The sequence below is a fragment of the Eretmochelys imbricata genome, chromosome 1 (genome assembly GCF_965152235.1).
Source record: "Eretmochelys imbricata isolate rEreImb1 chromosome 1, rEreImb1.hap1, whole genome shotgun sequence".
NCBI classification, from domain to species: domain Eukaryota; kingdom Metazoa; phylum Chordata; order Testudines; family Cheloniidae; genus Eretmochelys; species Eretmochelys imbricata.
In genome coordinates, this window is record NC_135572.1 from 331,215,057 (window position 1) to 331,235,635 (window position 20,579).

The 20,579-nt window shown below is 40.0% G+C and overlaps 1 protein-coding gene across 1 annotated transcript in view; it reads right to left on the bottom strand.

Moving 5' to 3' along the window:
* The window catches only part of SLC2A13 (solute carrier family 2 member 13), a 307,588-nt gene that overhangs the window by 189,743 nt on the left and 97,266 nt on the right, over positions 1-20,579 (bottom strand). Inside the window, exon 3 of the mRNA XM_077807858.1 lies at positions 17,193-17,401. Within this exon, the coding sequence (XP_077663984.1) occupies positions 17,193-17,401 (209 nt within the window). The remainder of the gene's footprint in view (positions 1-17,192; positions 17,402-20,579) is intronic.

The window sequence follows — 20,579 nt, forward strand, 5'->3', positions numbered from 1 at the left end:
ATCAAATCCCCCCTCATTCTTCTCTTCCGCAGACTAAACAATCCCAGTTCCCTCAGCCTCTCCTCATAAGTCATGTGTTCCAGTCTCCTAATCATTTTTGTTGCCCTCCGCTGGACTCTCTCCAATTTTTCCACACCTTTCTTGTAGTGTGGGGCCCAAAACTGGACACAGTACTCCAGATGAGGCCTCACCAATGTCGAATAGAGGAAAATAATCACATCCCTCAATCTGCTGGCAATGCCCCTACTTATACATCCCAATATGCCATTGGCCTTCTTGGCAACAAGGACACTCTGTTGACACATATCCAGCTTCTTGTCCACTGTAACCCCTAGGTCCTTTTCTGCAGAACTGCTGCTGCCTAGCCATTTGGTCCCTAGTCTGTAGCCATGCATGGGATTCTTCCGTCCTAAGTGCAGGACTCTGCACTTGTCCTTGTTGAACCTCATCAGATTTCTTTTGGCCCAATCCTCTAATTTGTCTAGGTCCCTCTATATCTAATCCCTACCCTCCAGCGTATCTACCTCTCCTCCCAGTTTAGTGTCATCTGAAAACCTGCTGAGGGTGCAATCCACACCATCCTCCAGATCATTAATGAAGATATTGAACAAAACCAGCCCCAGGACCGACCCTTGGGGCACTCCGCTTGATACCGACTGCCAACTAGACATGGAGCCATTGATCACTAACTGTTGAGCCTGACAATCCAGCCAGCTTTCTATCCACCTTTATAGTCCATTCATCCAGCCCATACTTCTTTAACTTGCTAGCAAGAAAACTGTGGGAGACCGTGTCAAAAGCTTTGCTAAAGTCAAGGAATAACACGTCCACTGCTTTCCCCTCATCCACAGAGCCAGTTATCTCATCATAGAAGACATGACTTGCCCTTGGTGAATCCATGCTGACTGTTCCTGATCACTTTCCTCTCCTCTAAGTGCTTCAGAATTGATTCCTTGAGGAACTGCTCCATGATTTTTCCAGGGATTGAGGTGAGGCTGATTGGCCTGTAGTTCCCCAGATCCTCCTCCTTCCCTTTTTTAAAGATGGGCACTACATTAGCCTTTTTCCAGTCTTCTGGGACCTCCCCCAATTGCCATGAGTTTTCAAAGATAATGGCCAATGGCTCTGCAATCACATCCGCCAACTCTCGGATGCAGCACATCCGGCCTCATGGACTTGTGCTCGTCCAGCTTTTCTAAATAGTCCCGAACCACTTCTTTCTCCACAGAGGGCTGGTCACCTCCTTCCCAAGCTGTGATGCCCAGTGCAGTAGTCTGCAAGCTGACCTTGTTCGTGAAGACTGAGGCAAAAAAAGCACTGAGTACATTAGCTTTTTCCACATCCTCTGTCACTAGGTTGCCTCCCTCATTCAGTAAGGGGCCCACACTTTCCTTGACTTTCTTCTTGTTGCTAACATACCTGAAGAAACCCTTCTTGTTACTCTGAACACCTCTTGCTAGCTGCAACTCCAAGTGTGATTTGGCCTTCCTGATTTCACTCTTGCATGCCTGAGCAATATTTTTATACTCTTCCCTGGTCATTTGTCCAATCTTCCACTTCTTGTAAGCTTCTTTTTTGTGTTTAAGATCAGCAAGAATTTCACTGTTAAGCCAAGCTGGTCACCTGCCATATTTACTATTCTTTCTACACATTCTTTCTCTTGGCTTAACAGAGAAATCTTCGGTGAGATTAAACTCAAAAAGGAAGCTTACGAGAAGTAGAAACTTGGACAGATGACTAGGGAGGAGAATAAAAATATTGCTTGAGCATGCAGGGGTGTAATCCGGAAGGCCAACGCACAATTGGAGTTACTCTTTACATACCTTGCTAGCTGCAACAAGAAGGGTTTCTACAGGTATGTTAGCAACAAGAAGGCGGTCAGGGAAAGTTGGGACCCTTACTGAATGGGGGAAACAACCTAGTGATAGACAAAAAAGGCTGAAGTACTCAATGCTTTTTTTGCCTCAGTCTTCACAGACAAGGTCAGCTCCCAGACTGCTACACTAGGCAGCATTGTATGGGGAGGAGGTGAGCAGCCCTCAGTGGTGAAAGAACAGGTTAAGGACTATTTAGAAAAGTTGGACATGCACAAATTCAGGGGGCCAGATCTAATGCATCAGAGGGTGCTGAGGGAGTTCGCTAATGTGACTGCAGAGCCATTGCTCATTATCTTTCAAAACTCATGGTGATTGGGGGAGGTGCTGGATGATTGGAAAAAGGCAAATATAGTGCCTATCTTTTAAAAAGGGAAGAAGGAGAATCCGGGAAACTACAGATCAATCAGCCTCACCTCAATCCCTGAAAAAATCATGGAGCACGTCCTCAAGGAATCCATTTTGAAGCACTTGGAGGAGAGGAAGGTGATCAGGAACAGTCAACATGGATTCATCAAGAGCAAGTCATGCCTGACCAACCTGAATGCCTTCTATGATGAGATAACTGGCTCTGTGGATATGGGGAAAGTGGTGGACGTGATCAATCTTGACTTTAGGAAAGCTTTTGATATGGTCTCCCATAGTATTCTTGCCAGCAAGTTAAAAAAGTATGGATTGGATGAATGGCCTATAAGGTGGATAGAAAGCTGGCCAGATCATCGGGCTCAATGGGTATTGATCAACGGCTCAATGTCTAGTTGGCAGCCGATACCAAGCAGACATCAAATATTCAACATCTTCATTAATGACTTGGATGATGGGATGGATTGCACCCTCAGCAAGTTCGCAGGTGACACAAAGCTGCGGGGAGAGGTAGATACGATGCAGGGTAGGGATAGGGTCTGGAGTGACCTAGACAAAAATTAAAGGATTGGGCCAAAAGAAATCTGATAAGGTTCAACAAGGACAAGTGCAGAGTCCTGCACTTAGGATGGAACAATCCCATGCACTGCTACAGGCTGGCTAAGCGGCAGTTCTGCAGAAAAGGACCTGGGGATTACAGTGGACAAGAAGCTGGATATAAGTCAACAGTGTGCCCCTGTTGCCAAGAAGGCTAAGGGCATATTGGGCTGCATTAGGAGGAGCATTGCCAGTAGATCGAGGGAAGTGATTATTCTCCTCTATTCAGCACTGGTGAGGCCACATCTGGAATATTGCGTCCAGTTTTGGGCCCCCACTACAGAAAGGATGTGGACAAATTGGAGAGACTCCAGCAGAGGACAATTAAAATTATTAGGGGGCTAGGGCACATGACTTATGAGGAGAGGCTGAGGGAACTGGGCTTATTTAGTCTGCAGAAGAGAAGAGTGAGGGGGGATTCAATAGCAGCCTTCAATTACCTGAAGGGGGGTTCCAAAGAGGATGGAGCTAGGCTGTTCTCAGTGGTGGAAGATGACAGAACAAGGAACAATGCTCTTAAGTTGCAATGCGGGAGGTGTAGGTTGGATATCAGGAAAATCTGTGGGTGAAGCTGGAATGGGTTACCTAGGAAGGTGGTGGAATGTCCATCTGTGACACTCTGTATCTCGGTGGGACACCCTACACCCACATGTTCATCTTTATAAAATGATTGTGTGGTATCCAATACAAAGTTTGTCATGTTGGGTGTCTTTGGAAGGCTCATAATGCACTAAGCATGGTTATAGTGATGTTACAGTAACTGTTACAGTAATGGTATAGGTTATAATTTCATGTACATAGTTATGAGGCTGAAAATGTATCCTCATGGCTTAAAGCAAGACCAGGCAAAAACTCTCCAAGAACCGAGAGGCAGTTCACACCTCGTCAGGGCATGAATGGGACAAACCCAGCACAGCCTCACAGGAACAATGGACACTGGTGTGGCAGCAACAAAAGAATCTGTTAGGCCCTCAGGGGAGTCACCCCCTTCCTTTGGGACTGCGATGAGATAATGACCATGTGACTCTGAAGGAGATGGGGGTGTGTGTGTAAAGCCAGAAGGAAAGAAAGGTCACGATAAAAGGGAGACACATTTTGCCATGCTCTCTCTCTTCCACCTACATCTACAGACACCACCACCACCAAGCAACTGAATGACTGATCAAAGGGGAGAGCCTGGCTGAAGAGGCAGCCTGTAGTGAGAAGCATCTACAGTTGTAAGGACGCTGAAAGTGTTAAGATCAGCTTACATGCCAGAGGCTGTGCATGAACAGCCCAGGAGTGGGGGTTCTCACAGCAGAGCAGGGTAAGGCTGGCTCCCAGAGTCAAGGATTGGAGTAGCCTAGCAGATCACTGGTCTAGACAACACCAGAGGGGAACATCACACAATCCTTAGAGGTTTTTAAGGCCCAGCTTGACAAAGTCCTGGCTGGGATGATTAAGTTGAGGTTGGTCCTGCTTTGAGCAGGGGGTTGGACTAGATGACCTCCTGAGGTCTCTTCCAACCCTAATCTTCTATGATTCAGCAAAGCACAGAATTGCACTACTTTGCAAAATGCGAAGTAATGCACATTGGAAAACATAATCCCAACTATACATATAAAATGATGGGGTCTAAATTAGCTGCTATCACTCAAGAAAGAGATCTTGGAGTCACTGTGGATAGTTCTCTGAAAACATCCACTCAGTGTGCAGTGGCAGTCAAAAAAGCCAACAGAATGTTGGGAATTCTTAAGAAAGGGACAGAAAATAAGACAGAAAAGATCATATTGCCTCTATATAAATCCATGGTATGCCCACATCTTGAATACTGTGTGCAAATGTGGTCATCCCATCTCAAAAAAGATACTTTGGAATTGGAAAAGGTTCAGAAAAGGGCAAGAAAAATTATTAGGGTTATGGAACGGCTTCCGTATGAGGAGAGATTAATAAGACTGGGACTTTTCAGCTTGGAAAAGAGACGACTAAGTGGGGGATAGGATAGAGCTCTATAAAATCATGACTGGTGTGGAGAAAGTAAATAAGGAAGTGTTATTTACTCCTCCTCGTAACACAAGAACTAGGGATCACCAAATTAAATTAATAGGCAGCAAGTTTAAAACAAACAGAAGTATTTTTTCACGCTGTGCACTCATATGAGTAGCGTCGGTCATTACCTAGTTTGCCACTGCAACAAAAAGGTAATGTACTTGTAACCGCCATTGTTAACCTGAACTGACTTCCAAAACACACTGTTTAAGGTACAATATAAAATAGATTTACTAACTACAGAAAGATAGATTTTAAATGATTATAAGTAGTAGGCATGAAGTCAGAGATAGTTACCTTAAGAAATAAAAATAGAAACATTCATTCTAAATCCTAAACTTTTAGTCTAAACAACAGATGAATCAAACAGCTTTTCTCACCCTGATAGATGTTACAAGCAGGTTACAGTTCTTCAATACACAGACTGGAGCCTTTTCCAGCCTGGTACCAAACTCCCCAGTTCAAAATCTTTATCTTTCAGAAGTTCTTACAGGTGTTGAGGTGTGTGGGGGGGAGGGTAGGGGCAATGAGATAATGTCACTTCTCCTCTTCTATACTTGCTTTCAGCTTGCTGGAAAGATCCTTGCTGTGACGTGGGGATCAGGCAGTCCCCACTGGTCAAGCAGTCCCCATTGCATAGGTGCCTTCTCTAAGGAGTCTCTGGGATAGTGGATTCTTTTCTTGATGGGCGTTGATGAGCCATTAACACTGTCTGGCTATTGATGGCTATTCCTTTGTTGTAACTGAAAGGTTGGTTGTAGGTATTAAAGGGTATTCTATCACTGTATGAATTAAATATGCCAGTTTTTAAAAAGAAAACTGGGAAAACAAATTCCATCACATGCCATCATCAGGGCCTCAACCCACTGATTTCAATGAGACAAACTTGGGGACCAAGGCACTAAACATGAGCCAACGCAGAAGAATCTGGCTCAGGGACAGCAGCTTTGCAGAATGGGGCAGCAAGACAACTACTTTAAAGGCATTCACCTATGACTCAGCAATCAGTGTGTTCTGCATGGGTTACTGTTCAGGCAGTGTGCTTCAAATATTTTTTGTATTTAAAGCTTTAAATATTGGAACTGTTCTACTTGTGCATGGCTGTCTCATGTTTTTTGTTTTAGTACTATGCTATAATGTAATTAGGGAAGGACAACGGTTTCTCGTTGTGCTTGATTCCATTTATTTGTGGCATGTTGCCCTTTTTTATGAAACTGATTTTAGTGATCTTCTGTTAAAGTTCCCAGATACTTTCCAGTATCGGGTGCCATTAAAGGCCATAGTGTTTAAGAAGACATACAAATCTTAAAGGTCTTAACAAAATATACATGAAGCAAAGCTATTACAAGCTATCATTAAAGTTATATACCTTGACTCCAACAAATTTTCAGATTATAGTTATGTTTATGCACAGAGTCCTAGATTGTGATTAGGATCCTATTTTTTCTAGGTATTGTACATAGAGAGAGGGAGAATGTCCTTGTCACGAAAAGCTTACAATCTAAGAAAAAGAAACTCATATAAAAGTGGGAAATAAAAAATGTAGACCTATCCCATGCTCCGCATGCTGCAGAAGTGATTCCTTATTGCATGGTGTTTGAAACTATTAACATTCCCACTTGTCCTGATGTAGTGAATTTACCCAGAGGAAGTAATTACAGTAGTCAGGGAGGGATTTTATCCAATTCTCTTTGTGCTAATAATTAAGAAACAAGACAAGTACTGTGCTGTGACACATTATAAGCCCGAGGCAACATGAGTGATGCATTAACAGTTCATGCCTCAATATTCACAAACTACTGATGCCAAACTTCATTAAAAATGAATTATGTTTAACTAAGTCCACTCTGTATGATTGGGTCACATCCACATCCTCCTAACACAACTTTCAAATTTACAATCATGCATTTTACAAATAAAACAAGTTCATAGTAACTGATAGAACACCAAATTCTATCAAGACAAGTTGTCAAACATCTTTTCAATTCCATGTTTACAATTGCAATAAGATGTTTTATAACAGTGTATTATTGGAAAAAAGTTATCAATTGGGTGACATTTCACAGATTCCATAGATTTTAAGGGAAGGAACCATTATAATCTTCTAATCTGACCTCCTGCTTAACATAAGGTACAGAATTTCACCCAATAATTTCCTGTATCAAGTTCCAAAACTCCAGCCAGTCCTTATATGACTGGGATTGTATCATTATGTTGGCCTTTAAAACAAAAGATAGATACATAATGGTTATCTGTGGAGGTTGTGCAATCTCCGTCATTAGAGTTTTTAAGAACAGGTACACACACACACACACACCCCCCTGTGGGATGGTCTAGGTCTAATTCATCCTGACTCAGCACATGGGGATGAACTAAATGACCTCCAGGTCCCTTCCAGCCCTACATTTCTATGATTTATATTAATCTAGATTGGGTTTTTTAACTGACTTGTGATTTCTAGTACATCAGTTTTTGGATGCTCAACTTAAGATACCTTAAAGGCTCTGATTTTCAGAAAGTGCCAAGAATTCACCCTGTGAAAATCAGGCCCTGTTAAGGGGTCTCAATTTGGGTATCCAAAACCAAGGCATCCAAAACCATACATCACTTTTGAAATTCTTGGTCACATTGTTAAACAGGAGGCTAGACGTTAACAATTTTTAAATCTTCCTTAATAGAATGTTTAAAGAAACATCTAAATGCTTTCTAATATATTGAACATTTAGAAACAACAGGCAAACATTGCTAACCACCCATTTAGAAAATTGCGTGCATGTACACAGTTCATCCTTAAGCAATAAAATATCATGCTTCAACAGAACAGATTACCGTATATACTCATTCATAAGCCAAATATTTTTGGTAAAAAAGTGATGCATCAAAGAGTGGGGGTCGGCTTATAAATGGGTCTACACCAAAATTTGATGATTTTAAACTCTATGAAATCATTGAATTGAATATCTAATACATCATCATTTTGTTTACCTGGAGTGTCTGCAGGCATGGAGCCCCTCAGTTCCCTGTGGCCACAGTTCGCCATTCCCAGCCAATTCTCGCAGCTCCCATTGGCTGGGAACGGTGAACCGTGGCCACTGGGACAGAGGGGCTCCGTGCCTGTGAACGCTCCAGGTAAACAAAACATCCTGACCAGCCAGCAGCTTACCCTGACGGGCTGGGAGCCAAAGTTTGCCCACCCCTGAAATATAGGGTCGGTTCATACAGTTTACACTATTTTTACCTATCCATCTTTGGGGGTTGGCTTATAAACGAATGGGCTAATGAATGAGTATATACGGTATGTAAAGTTTCCTAAATAATGTAGGTTTTGATTTGGAAATTCCAGCTGTTTGCAGCACCTCTGGCCCTGGTATTATATGCTTAATTTAATAAGGGAAAAAATGTAAGCCTTCTTACTAGTAATATCTTTATTCTTAATTAGAACCTTTTGTTATACTTTTCTGCATGTGTTGAGAGAGTCTGTAACCTACACAATGAGTTCAGTTCAGTTCCTCTGAGGTAGAACACACAAAGCTTTGATAAAATATGTCAGATATACTGTGTTATGAAAGACCATTGAACAATTTCTATTTTGTGGAACAAAGTTTTAATAAATGGATTCACTGGAGAAAAGTGCCAACACGGAAAAAAATCTGCTTTTTTCCTGGGTATTTACTTCCTCTTTTTACAAACATGTAAAAGCAACATTAATAGAAAGCAATATTTTAAAATGGAAAAATATCTATTTTACCTGTTGAGGAGATAAATTAAAATGTTCTTCGATGAAGATACGACTGCTGCTGACCCTTGTGGGATCTTGGAAATTAGATAAATCCTTTTTTCCCCACCTTAAAACCAGCTGCTGTAGTAACAGATACAGAATTTCCCTTAATAAAATCCAAGATGCCAGTTATCCTCCTAGCTTATCAGTATCGTGTTATAATGTAATAGCAAACATTTACATTGTGTATATCCCTGAAACTAAATAACCCATCAAAGGAGAAAGAAGCCTTGTGGAATGCAAATGAAGAACTTTAACAGAAAAGTACTAATTTCAAAGCAAGTGGCTATTGTGTGTGATGACCGGAGGTTAAAGACTAAATGGATTCCTCACTCTCCATCATCAAAGGAAAAGCCTGTTTAATTAGTGACACGGTCAGCTTGTTTTCTGTGAAAAGAAGCTATAAGCATGGATTCAAGGAAAGATCCTTCATCTCTGAACTGTTTGGACTCTTACAACTGAACGAGAAGACAGAGTTCCCCAGAGATATTCTGGGTAGCCCTGAGAGACTTTTGGGAAACTGGCAGGTTACTAAATCTCTGCTACAATTTGGTATTATAGACTGACTCACCTGTACATATATTTTACCTGCTTTAACCTCTCAATAACTCACTTCCTTTTCTTAGCTAATAAACCTTTAGTTAGTTTTCTATAGAATTGGCAACCAGCATTGTCTTTGGTGTAAAATCTAGAGTACCAATTGATCTGGGGTAAGTGACTGATCTCTTGGGACTGGGAGCAACTTAAATGTGATGTTATCTTTGGTATAAGTGACCATTTATCAAAGACCAGTTTGTCTGGGTGGCAAGACAGACTGGAGTGTCTCTGGGGACTGCATCTGACTCCATGGTAAGACTGGTATAGTGATCCAGGAGTTCACATCTGTTAATAGCTTGGCGAAACCTAATTATAGAACATACCACCAGTTTGGGGTGCATGTCCTGTGGTAGGCACACACAGTTGTGAGCCACTTCAGACAGCATAACAATTTTACTTCTGTATTTGGCACTGATGCACCAATACTGGAATACGGTGTCCAGTTCTGGTGTCCAAAATTGAAGAAGGTTGATAAATTAAAGAGGGTTCAGAGAAGAGCCAGAGAATGATTAAAGGGTTAGAAAACATGCCTTATAGCGATAGACGCAAGGAGCTCAATTGATTTAGCTTAACAAAGAGAAGGTTAAAGAGTGACTTGATTAGACTTCATAAGTATCTGAGTAACAAATATATTATAATGGGTTCGTCAATCTACCAGAGAAAGGTATCACATGATTCAATGGCTGGAAGTTGAAGCTAGACAAATTCAGATTGGAAATAAATTATTAATTTTTAACCATCAGAGTAATTAACCATTAAAACAATTTACCAAAGGTTGTGGTGGATTCTTTATCCTTGACAATTTTTAAATCAAGAGTTGATGTTTCTCTAAAAGTTCTGCTCTAGGAATTATCTGGCTTGTGTTACTCAGGAGATCAGACTAGACTATCGCAATGGTCCCTTTTGGCCTTGGAATCTATGAACTCAGAGTGCCAGAAGGGGGAGAAGGGAGGTGGAAACTAGCCCTGTAACCATGGCACCCACAACTTAGCAAGGTGACTATTAATAATGTTAAAAAAAGTATGCTTCAATAACTAATGTCTGAACAAACAGAAGTTTATCAAACAAGGAAATCTATTCTTCAACTTTAGTCCTTTCATCATAGGAATTTCAATGTGTTTAATAATTATATGGACTTTTATTCATCAAATTAAAACATCTATTTTACAGTTTCCCCACTCATCTTCACAAGATTAAAGAGCAAAGAAGCTACAAGCTTACCTCCAATTTTAGCTGTCAGAGTATGTTCTCTGACCAAACAATTAATGGTATTGTGGTAGTGGAGTGTTACAATTGTTTCCTAGTGGTCAAAGAAATATTCCCCCTATGCCCATTTAACTCTTTCACGAACACTGCGTTTTTGCCTAAATCCCTGTTACATGTAAATATGGAGCTACAGTGGGAGTAATCTTTTTGGAATTGTATATTCAGTTCTGAAGTTGGAACCTGCAGGCAAATAGTGAAAAAACAGACCTTTTTTTCTTTTTAATTAAATCAACTCTTGAATACCATTAGCTATACTGAAGGTAGCATAATTTCATTTCCTTTTAAGCACAATATGAATATACCCTTTATATTTACGTATGCTTATTTCTTATCCAAAATTATATCAATATGACTACCACATAAAAACATATGCTCAAAGATAGCACAAGTTGTGTGGTTAATGCATATGCACACAAAAATAAGGAAATTCAAATTTGTGTTTCCCTGGCTGCTTCTGACAAATCAACATGAAAATCAGAGCCTATTCACCAGGCTGATTGCACTACATACTCAACCAATCTGACCTTAAATTGAACTTGCTATCTAGATGCTCTTCTTTCAGTGTTGCTGGGTTATTCTCCACCCACTCTGAAGGGACACATTTATAGCCTTTAACAAGCATGTTCTTTCACCAGCAAATTCTAGCACTGAAACTAGTAGCAGATTCGATATCACAGTCATTTTGAGGGAAGCAAACCTCATAGACTATTGTCCAAACATATTAGGTAAATAGAATTACACCACTGAAGAATCTGTCCCAATGGCACAGGCCCCATGCCATGAACTAAGCGTTGCCACGTTCACCATAACAATCAAAATCTTCCCTGTCCTCATCATCCACATAATCAAAACCGTCATTGTGAAGACAAGAAGCCTGCATTAATCAAGGCTGTGCTCCCCGTTCCAATTTATTCAATGTCACTACAAAAGTCATCTCTCCACTTTCACTATGTCACCTCCCTTGAATCTCTTTACTGAATTATTCAGAGAAGGAGTAAGCCTACCTCCTCAACTCTACAGAACCTTACCCCTTCATCTTTGCTCTTCCTTTCTATTTCCCTTAGTCCTTCCTCCTTTCAGTTCCTTTTGTCCCATTGCCATTATTTATGCTGTACACAGTAATCTCTACTTGTTAGCCAAGCAACTGCCCCTCCAGCAAGCTTACTACTTCCAGGAATCTTTCAAACCAACCACCTCTGTACACGCTCTTTTACCTGATGTCTTGTGCCCCATCTCTTCTAGGTCTTGTCCATTAGGTTGCAAACAGTTTGGAGCATGGCATGTATCTTGTTCTAAGCTTGTAAACCACTATGCAAGTTTACAGTGCTATAAAGCTGACTTAACAATACTGAATTTATTTGGATGACATATTTCTTTCAAATCCAAGAAATATTCTTGCTTTTACAGTTTCCTAGAATTCAACTGAGCTTCTAAATTGTATGGAAATTGGGATTGGAAGTCTCCAACTTCTGGAAACTGACTTGAAAGCCAAGTTAGTTACTCTCACTGGTGTAACCCAAATACAAAGGAACATACTTTTTGCCTCATGGAGCAAAGTCTGATTGCCTCTTTCTCCATATTTTTAAAACTTGAGCTATAGCTGTAGCTAGACCAAAATGAATATAGTAATATATAAAGCATTGCCATCCAACTCCAATCTATAGATGATGATTGGTTTGAAGCAACCGGTGTATGTTAAGTATTCTGAAGACTGATGAAGACCAAATTTCCTTGATTTACTATTTTCCATAGTTCTGGTTTGAATTTTCTGTAGGTTAAGAAATTGTTCGTACATTTTTAATTCATACACTTTTCCTTTAGTGGGGCTGGCATAAAGTTGATATGTGGAAAATTTACTGCACTTTCAAAGGCCTGATTTTCTTTTTCAAAGGATGTAACACCCTGTTGAAGCTTGAGTTGACCAAAAAAATCTTTAATGTAAGTTCTAGTCATTGAAAGCCGACACCAATTATTAATATTAGCTTTCATGAAGTGAACTCTGTCCCATTCCTACTGATAATGTCTGAACAAATAACAGACTGACATCAAACTAGTCTTGTTACAGTGAGTAGAGTCAGACTATTCTCTACCGTTGTTCTGTCTAGGAACGTCAACAAAAATGCAAAAATAGAAATGTGCAAATCTGAACTTTCGTGGTGAATGCCTGAAAGGTGTCTTGTCTTCAGAAGCAGCCTTTGAATAAGTCTTTTCTTCCTGGGCTGTAAGTAAAGGGGATTTTGTTCTGGATTGTAGTTTAGTGGTGCATCACATCCTTCCCTGAAGAACATCTGACCTTTAAAGGGCAAAGTAATTATCCTCTCTTTCCACGTTAAATTTCCAGACCAAGGATTTACTTACAGAATGCTATCTTAAAAACCAGGGCTTACAGCTAGATTTTGTGAAGATAGGAAAATAACATCTACACATGACACTCAAAACTTTACTGCTAGGGAAATGAAGTCTTAGAAAGGATTCTTCATAGTATGATCACATGATCTACTCGCCAATACTACAGAAAAACTTTTGGAAGTTTGTGTTACTTGTGAATGGATTTAGGACCAACATTTTAGCACTGCTCTAAAATGTTAAAAGAAAAGGAGGACTTGTGGCACCTTAGAGACTAACCAATTTATCTGAGCATGCTCAAGTCCTCCTTTTCTTTTTGTGGCTACAGACTAACACAGCTGCTACTCTGAAATCTAAAATGTTAGAAACAGAGTAAATATATCCTTTTAAAATATACAGTCTTCACCTTATTTGTCTCACTGAGGACATGACCATTATGCTTATTATACAGTGCACTTTTCAGTGAAGAGCAGAGATGTGGTTGACAAATTAAGCCAGCCTTTCAAGGGCATAACAACAAATGGAAGGAGCATCAGAATAACTTTATTTGCTGCCTTGTTTATCTACTGTTCACTATTTTAGATGTGTTAACTGTCTGACACGTTCCACATTCATGGCCAAATTATTGCAGGAGTCATTTTGTAATTACACTATCTCACAATATGTTGCTTAGTGCTCTCCCTAGACATTTTTGGGGACATCTGATATCTTCATATTTCATTTGCCTACATTCTCAGAATTGTAGGTCATCCAAAGGTGTCGTTCTTTGGCTTCAGCTCAAAGCCAGTCAAAATCTATTACAGACTGTGTGTTATCAGATGGAAAGAATTCTGCTTGTTTCTTTCAAGAAGACTATAAAGAAAACTGATCTGAATTCAAATTGTTGAAAAGCCAAGAATAAAACTGAAATTCCCCTTTAAGCAGGACGTTTTTCTGCCTGATCCTCACAAAATATACACACAGCACTAGTCGAGACCTATGCCCTTCCTGGTATTTGGTTTTGTGACAGACAACAAAAGCTTCGGGCTAAGCGGTTTACACAAACCTCTCTGTTCTGTTTTCCTTAAGGATCCCTAGCTCCTTCTGTCAGAGACACTAACCCATCTTACACCATGTTTAGAGATAAGAGCCACGCAACAGCATGACTCAGCAATGATTACTGCGTTTTACACATGGTTCTAACCCCTCAGCAAGGGTAACATAGAGGAGCTCTGCACCCATAATGCACGATCATAGAAACACCCGCTCCATTACACTCAAATTTCGCTGATGTCCATAGCAGCAAGCACACCAATATATTTTTGGGCTGCAGGCCTGCCAGACAGTGCAACTCTCAGTAAGATAAAGGTATTCAAAAGGGAACTAATGGAAGAGTTACTTTTCAGAATTAATGAATAACACACCTCTAGGACCCTTCTGGAGGACCAGTTTAAAATTGTTGTCACAAAACACCACAGACTCAAAGAGTGACAGAACCTAAACATTGTCATGAAAGAAAAGTTACAAGAAATAAAAAAGGGTACTGGAAAACTGCTCCTGTAAAAATATTGGCAAAGTGCAGCTCAATAATAGAGCAGCTGGAGAACGGAATGGTAGCCAAGAATAACCATGTATTCAGGGTACTGGTAGAGAAAAATTCCTGACCCAATTAACTTTACAGGAAAATCTGTTGCAAGATGAAACCACATGAAGATGAGGAACTAACCTACAAGAAGAAAGAATGCACCAGCTCTGAGAAGGAGAACATAAAACCCAAGAATGGAGGTGGGAATGCCCGTTTTGACTCTGATGATCGGGAACAAGTTCTGTGGGAAATCAAGGATTAATCAGCTACACCATTTCAGAGGGCAAAAACACTTCTCAGATTCAGCCCAAAGCTAGGTCTGAGTTCAGAATGTACAAAAATTAACAACCATTCCAGGCTGGAGGAATAAGAGGAGAAAAAGGAGGAGATGGATGCCTCCCTCCTGTTTCCAGAAACAAAGGAATATTTATGGAGAACATATTTTATCATTACAGACACAAGTAGACTGTTAACCAAAGAGCAAAGGCCATCGCTGGATAGTCTGCTATAGGAGCAGAACATTAGATTGATCACCATCTACCGCAATATTGTTGAATTTTGTAGATCATTTCGGGTGAATTGAACCCAACAGCAGAGGTGCAGTGCATCACGTAAGCCTCTGTTACTAGGGAGAGCTACACATGAAGTCACCATGACGGGGAAACCTCTGCACACCCACTGTGTCTTCCCAAGGTTGTCACATAAGGTATGATTTAGGGCAGGCCAAGGGAGGAGTCAAGAGATGCATGATTATATAGCAGCTCATGCAAAGTAGCACAGAGGGTGATGCAGTCACTGATCTTGTCCACTGGTGGGAGTAGTGTGTATGTGTGTGTGGAAGGAATGGGGGAAAGAAAGTATTTTGTTGCAGTCCCACACTGAATCCAGACTATGCAAGCTCACACACATCATCCACGTAAACTCCAGTTATTCAGTCTTCATGCAGATAACAGCACTTTCAACAGGATCCTGAATGAAATTTAAATGTGCTTGGTTTCATGTTTGATTTCACTCGCAATATGTGCTTTGCTACATCTGTACTTTTTATATTGCTTGGAACTAGGAGTAGATACATGAGCAGGAGCCATGATTTTGGGTATTTTCAGCAACTCAAAGAATAATTTAAATAAGTGGACAGAGGCTTTTCCATTATTTGACTTAGTGAAACCTAACTAGGTCATTAACTTCACATATATTTTTAACAATCAGGCACCACAAAAGCTGTAACCTGATTATTTATTTAAAGTAAGCAGCCACACTATCAGACTGAAAGAATTTATCTAAAAAAAGACTACTTTATATATGCTAACTTTTTTAAACCAGTGGTTCTCAAACCTTTCCCAACTACTGAAACCCGAGCCCTGCTACCCACATATTAAGCATGTATCTTAGCTTTGTGGTGCCCCTCTGGCATGGAGCCCCTGGCAATTGCCCTGCTTGCCATCCTCTAAAGCTGGCCCTACACTTGTGACAACCCTAAACCTGTCCTGTGACCCTCCCATCCCCCCACAGCTCCTGACCTACAGGTTGAGAAACACTGATCTCGATGAGTTGATGTACCCCATGGAAGACCTGAGTACCCCAAGGAGTACACGTACTGCTGGTTGAGAACCACCGTTTTAAACCATGCACAAAACTACTACAGGTAGAATAGCTTTGCAATGTTTGCTTTGGAGTGTGATTTTCAGAAGTGTGTAAGTCAGCTACCCACATCAAGTACCACTGATTTGACTTGTACTCCCTGAGTCATACACTTTTGAAAATCCCAACCAAATGCACGTGACTCCCAAAACACTTCAAACTGCTTAACCTGTCGCAGACACAAAGCCAACAGCAACAAAGTAATTTGATTATGTACTATAAGAGGGGAAAAAATTTAAATACACACAACCACCAGGTAACTCTTGTTGCACTTCCCACCAACTCTGAAGAAGTTGAAGTAGAAGTTGTCTCGTTGATGATTTCAGAAATGATAAACTTTCAAAGGTTGTCTTGTACTTCCTGCTTCCCTACATAATTACTATAGTTACTGTCCCTTAGTTGTCAACCACAGACAAAGTTAGGGGGAAAAAATTAAGAAGTCAATGGAACTGCTCACATGCTTGAAGTTAAAGTATTTGTGGGATCAGATGAGGTGTAAAAGAAATGCAAAGAATTGAATGACACCACAGTCTAAAGAAAGAACATATGTGACCTCAAAAGACTGTTTACTAAAATGTTGCTGATAATGTATATGTCTAGTTCTGTAAGTCTTGCCACAGTTGCTTGCTGAGATTCTGCTCAGCCAGGACATAGCCTCTGGATAACTTCAGGCATTTGAGGGATTAACCCTTTAACCCTTCTATAGCTTCTATTTTGTCCTTTTTCCTACATCCCAATCTTTTTTCTATAAATGATAGAAATAAACATACAAAATAGATATATTTAACTTAAGTATAAATCTGCTCCTCATGTCCATCTTACTATATACAGATTTGTGAACTATATGCCTTGCTTATTCCTTCTTGAAACATACATTTCAAGTGACAACATAAAATCTTATAATATATAGCTTCATTTTTTTCCCTCACTTAAAAAATAAAATCAGGATAGCATTTACAACAGCATCTTCAGTTCTACAGATTAAATTTATTTAGACTTAAACTACCAATACAATAATAATAGAAATATTTACAAGATCAGAAAAAAGCAACATATGAAATTACCGAAGTACAATTTCCTGTTATTTGCCTCTTTAGTGACATAGGTAGACAGAGATGCCAAGAAATTTCTAACCTACCTGCTCCAACTTCTTTTTCTTCCTCTTCAATGTTGTTCTTGATACTATCATATTCCTCATCAATCGTTTGGTTGCCACGTATCTGAGACAGAATTCTCCGTGCTTTCTGAGTCTGGCCTTTCTGAATCAGCCAGCGGGGGCTTTCAGGAAGAAACAGGAAGCCAAAAAACTGTATAATTGCTGGAACTGCTGAGAGGCCCAGCATGTACCTAGAAACAAACAAAAATATCTTTAATTCAAACTTAAAAAATTCTCACATTTGCAAGTACTCCAGCTCCCATTAGCCACTTTCTGAAAACACATCCTGCAGCTTAAATAACCAAATGGGTGAATGTATGCATTACAAAAGCAGCTTCCAGGATTTTCTACCAGAATCAAAAGGAATCCTGAAGAGATTATCGTGCCGCTGACATTTAATTTGGGTGTCAAAAAACAGAATATTCACTACAAAGACATAACTTTCAATTTCAGCTCTTGACAAAATAATTACTTTACAACACATCTGCCTTTATGGCTGCACTTCTCAGCACCACCAACAGAAGACTCAACATTATAATTACAGGTTTCAGAGTAACAGCCGTGTTAGTCTGTATTCGCAAAAAGAAAAGGAGTCCTTGTGGCACCTTAGAGACTAACCAATTTATTTGAGCATGAGCTTTCGTGAGCTCACGAAAGCTCATGCTCAAATAAATTGGTTAGTCTCTAAGGTGCCACAAGGACTCCTTTTCTTTTTGCGAACATTATAATTGCCATTTCTACGGGGCAATTCAAGTTGATGGCCCCAAAATGTAATACTCCCCCAAGAAGTTCCTATGCTGTTTTAAAAAAATCCCAGGAGATGGAGAAAATAGCCTCAAAAACAAATGCTACCGCAGTCTTAAAAATACCAAATTCTTCACTGGGAAACCCTTCAGGAAATGGGGAAATGGCAGAAGTGCTAAATGACTTTTTTGTTTCAGTTTTCACCAAAAAGTTTAGCAGTGATTGGACATCTAACATAGTGAATGCCAGTGAAGATGAGGTAGGATCAGAGGTTCAAATAGGGAAAGAATAAGTTAAAAATTACATAGACAAGTCAGATATCTTCAGGTGCCCAAGGCCTGATGAAATATATCCTAGAATGCTCAAGGAGCTGACTAAGGAGATATCTGTGCCATTAGCAATTATCTTTGAAAAGTCATGGAAGACGGGAGAGATTCCAGAGGACTAGAAAAGGGCATCTATAGTGCCACTCTATAAAAAGGGAAATAAGGACAATCTGGGGAATTACAGACCAGTCAGCTTAACTTCAGTACCCAGAAAGATAATGGAGCAAATAATTAAGCAATCAATCTGCAAACATCTAGATGATAGTAAGGTAATAAGTAACAGTCAGCATGGATTTGTCAAGAATAAATCATGTCAAACCAACCTAATAGCTTTCCTTGACACAGTAACAAGCTTTGTGGATGGGGAGAAGTAATACATGTGATATATCTTGACTTTAGTAAGGCTTTTGATACTGTCTAATGAGTGTCTCATAAACAACTAGGGAAATACAACCTAGATGGAGCTACTATAAAGTGGGTGCATAACTTATTTTAAAACCATTCCTAGAAAGTAGTTATCAGTGGTTCACAATCAAGCTGGAAGAGCATATCGAATGGGGTTCCACAGGGATCAGTTCTGGGTTCAGTTCTGTTCAATATCTTCATCAGTGATTTAGATAATGGCACAGAGAGTATACTTATAAAGTTTGTGGATGATACCAAGCTGGGAAGGGTTGCAAGTGCTTTGGAGGATAGGATTAAAATTCAAAATGATCTGTACAAACAGGCGAAATGGCCTGAAGTAAACAGGCTGAAATTCAATTAAGAACAAATGCAAAGTACTCCATTTAGGAAGGAACAATCAGTTGCACACATACAAAATGCGAAATGACTGCCTAGGAAGGAGCAATGCGGAAAGGTGTCTGGGGGGGGCATAGTGAATCACAAGATAAATATGAGTCAACAGTGCAACACTATTGCAAAAAAAAGCAAACATTCTGGAATGTGTTAGCAGGAATGCTGTAAGTGAGACATGAGAAATAATTCTTCCACTCTTACTCAGGCCTCAGTTGCAGTATTGCATCCAGTTTTGGGCACCACATTTCAGGAAAGATGTGGACAAATTGGAGAAAGTCCAGAGAAGAGCAACAAAAATGATTAAAAGTCTAGAAAACATGACCTGCGATGGAAGACTGAAAAAATTGGGTTTGTTTAGGCTGGAAAAGAAAAGATTGAGATGGGATAACAGTTTTCAAGTATATAAAAGGTTGCTACAAAGAAGAAGGAGAAAAATTATTCTCTTTAACCTCAGAGGATAGGACAAGAAGCAATGGGCTTAAATTGCCACAAGGGACGTTTAGGTCAGACATTAGGAAAAACTTCCTAACTGTCAGGGTAGTTAAGAACTGGAATAAATCACCTAGGGAGGTTGTGGAATCTCCATCACTGGGGATTTTTAAGAGCAGGTTAGACAAACACCTGTCAGAGGTGGCCTAGATAATATTTAGTCCTGCCATGAGTGCAGGGGACTGGACTAAATGATTTGTCAAGGTCCCTTTCAGTCCTATGATTCTATGTTGGGATTACGAACACACATGATAATACAATATTCACTTAACACTAGTGTAAATCAGGACTAACTCCACCGAAATCAATGGAATTGTACTGGTATAAAATCAACTACAGGGTAATCTGGCCCATAATTTCTTCTATATCTCACCCCGAATGCTTCCATTCTTGTGGACCAGAAGGTGATTTAAGAGGATACTGGTCTCTGAAATGCTTGGAAGATAGCATGCTCATCGATTTCAATCCTGATGGCTCACAAGAATGAGTCTGGAGGTAAAAGCCCCCCTTGTCAGCAATCGCAGTAGCCAAAAGTCTCGGGTTGATAAATAGCCCAGGTAAGGACTTGGGGTATTTATAATATTGATTTTGTTGTTGTTGTGAACTTGGGTTTGTCTCTTCAGCGAGAGGAGAGAGGGGAGGAAATGAAAAGTGCAAATTTCAGAAGAGAAAATTGGTTATAGGGAGAAGGGGAAAATTCAATTTCTGATACTTGAGTCAAAATAGAACATTCTTCACTCTCCCGTAGCTATACTGGTTTTTCAGGAGTAAAAAGTAACACACTTATGTTGTGTCAGTAAAGCTGGTATGAGTCTAAATATACACAGGAGTAAGGATCTGTGGAGTAGACATATTTACAATTTTCTGACTATATACACAAATGCAACATAGAAAAACTTTATTTTAATAGACAAGGGACCCACCCACATAAAAAGGACTTCATTTCTGACTTTTGGAAGGCAGTTTGCCTCTTAAGTTTGGATTGATCCAGCTCTGGGGTCTTTAGAAGTCC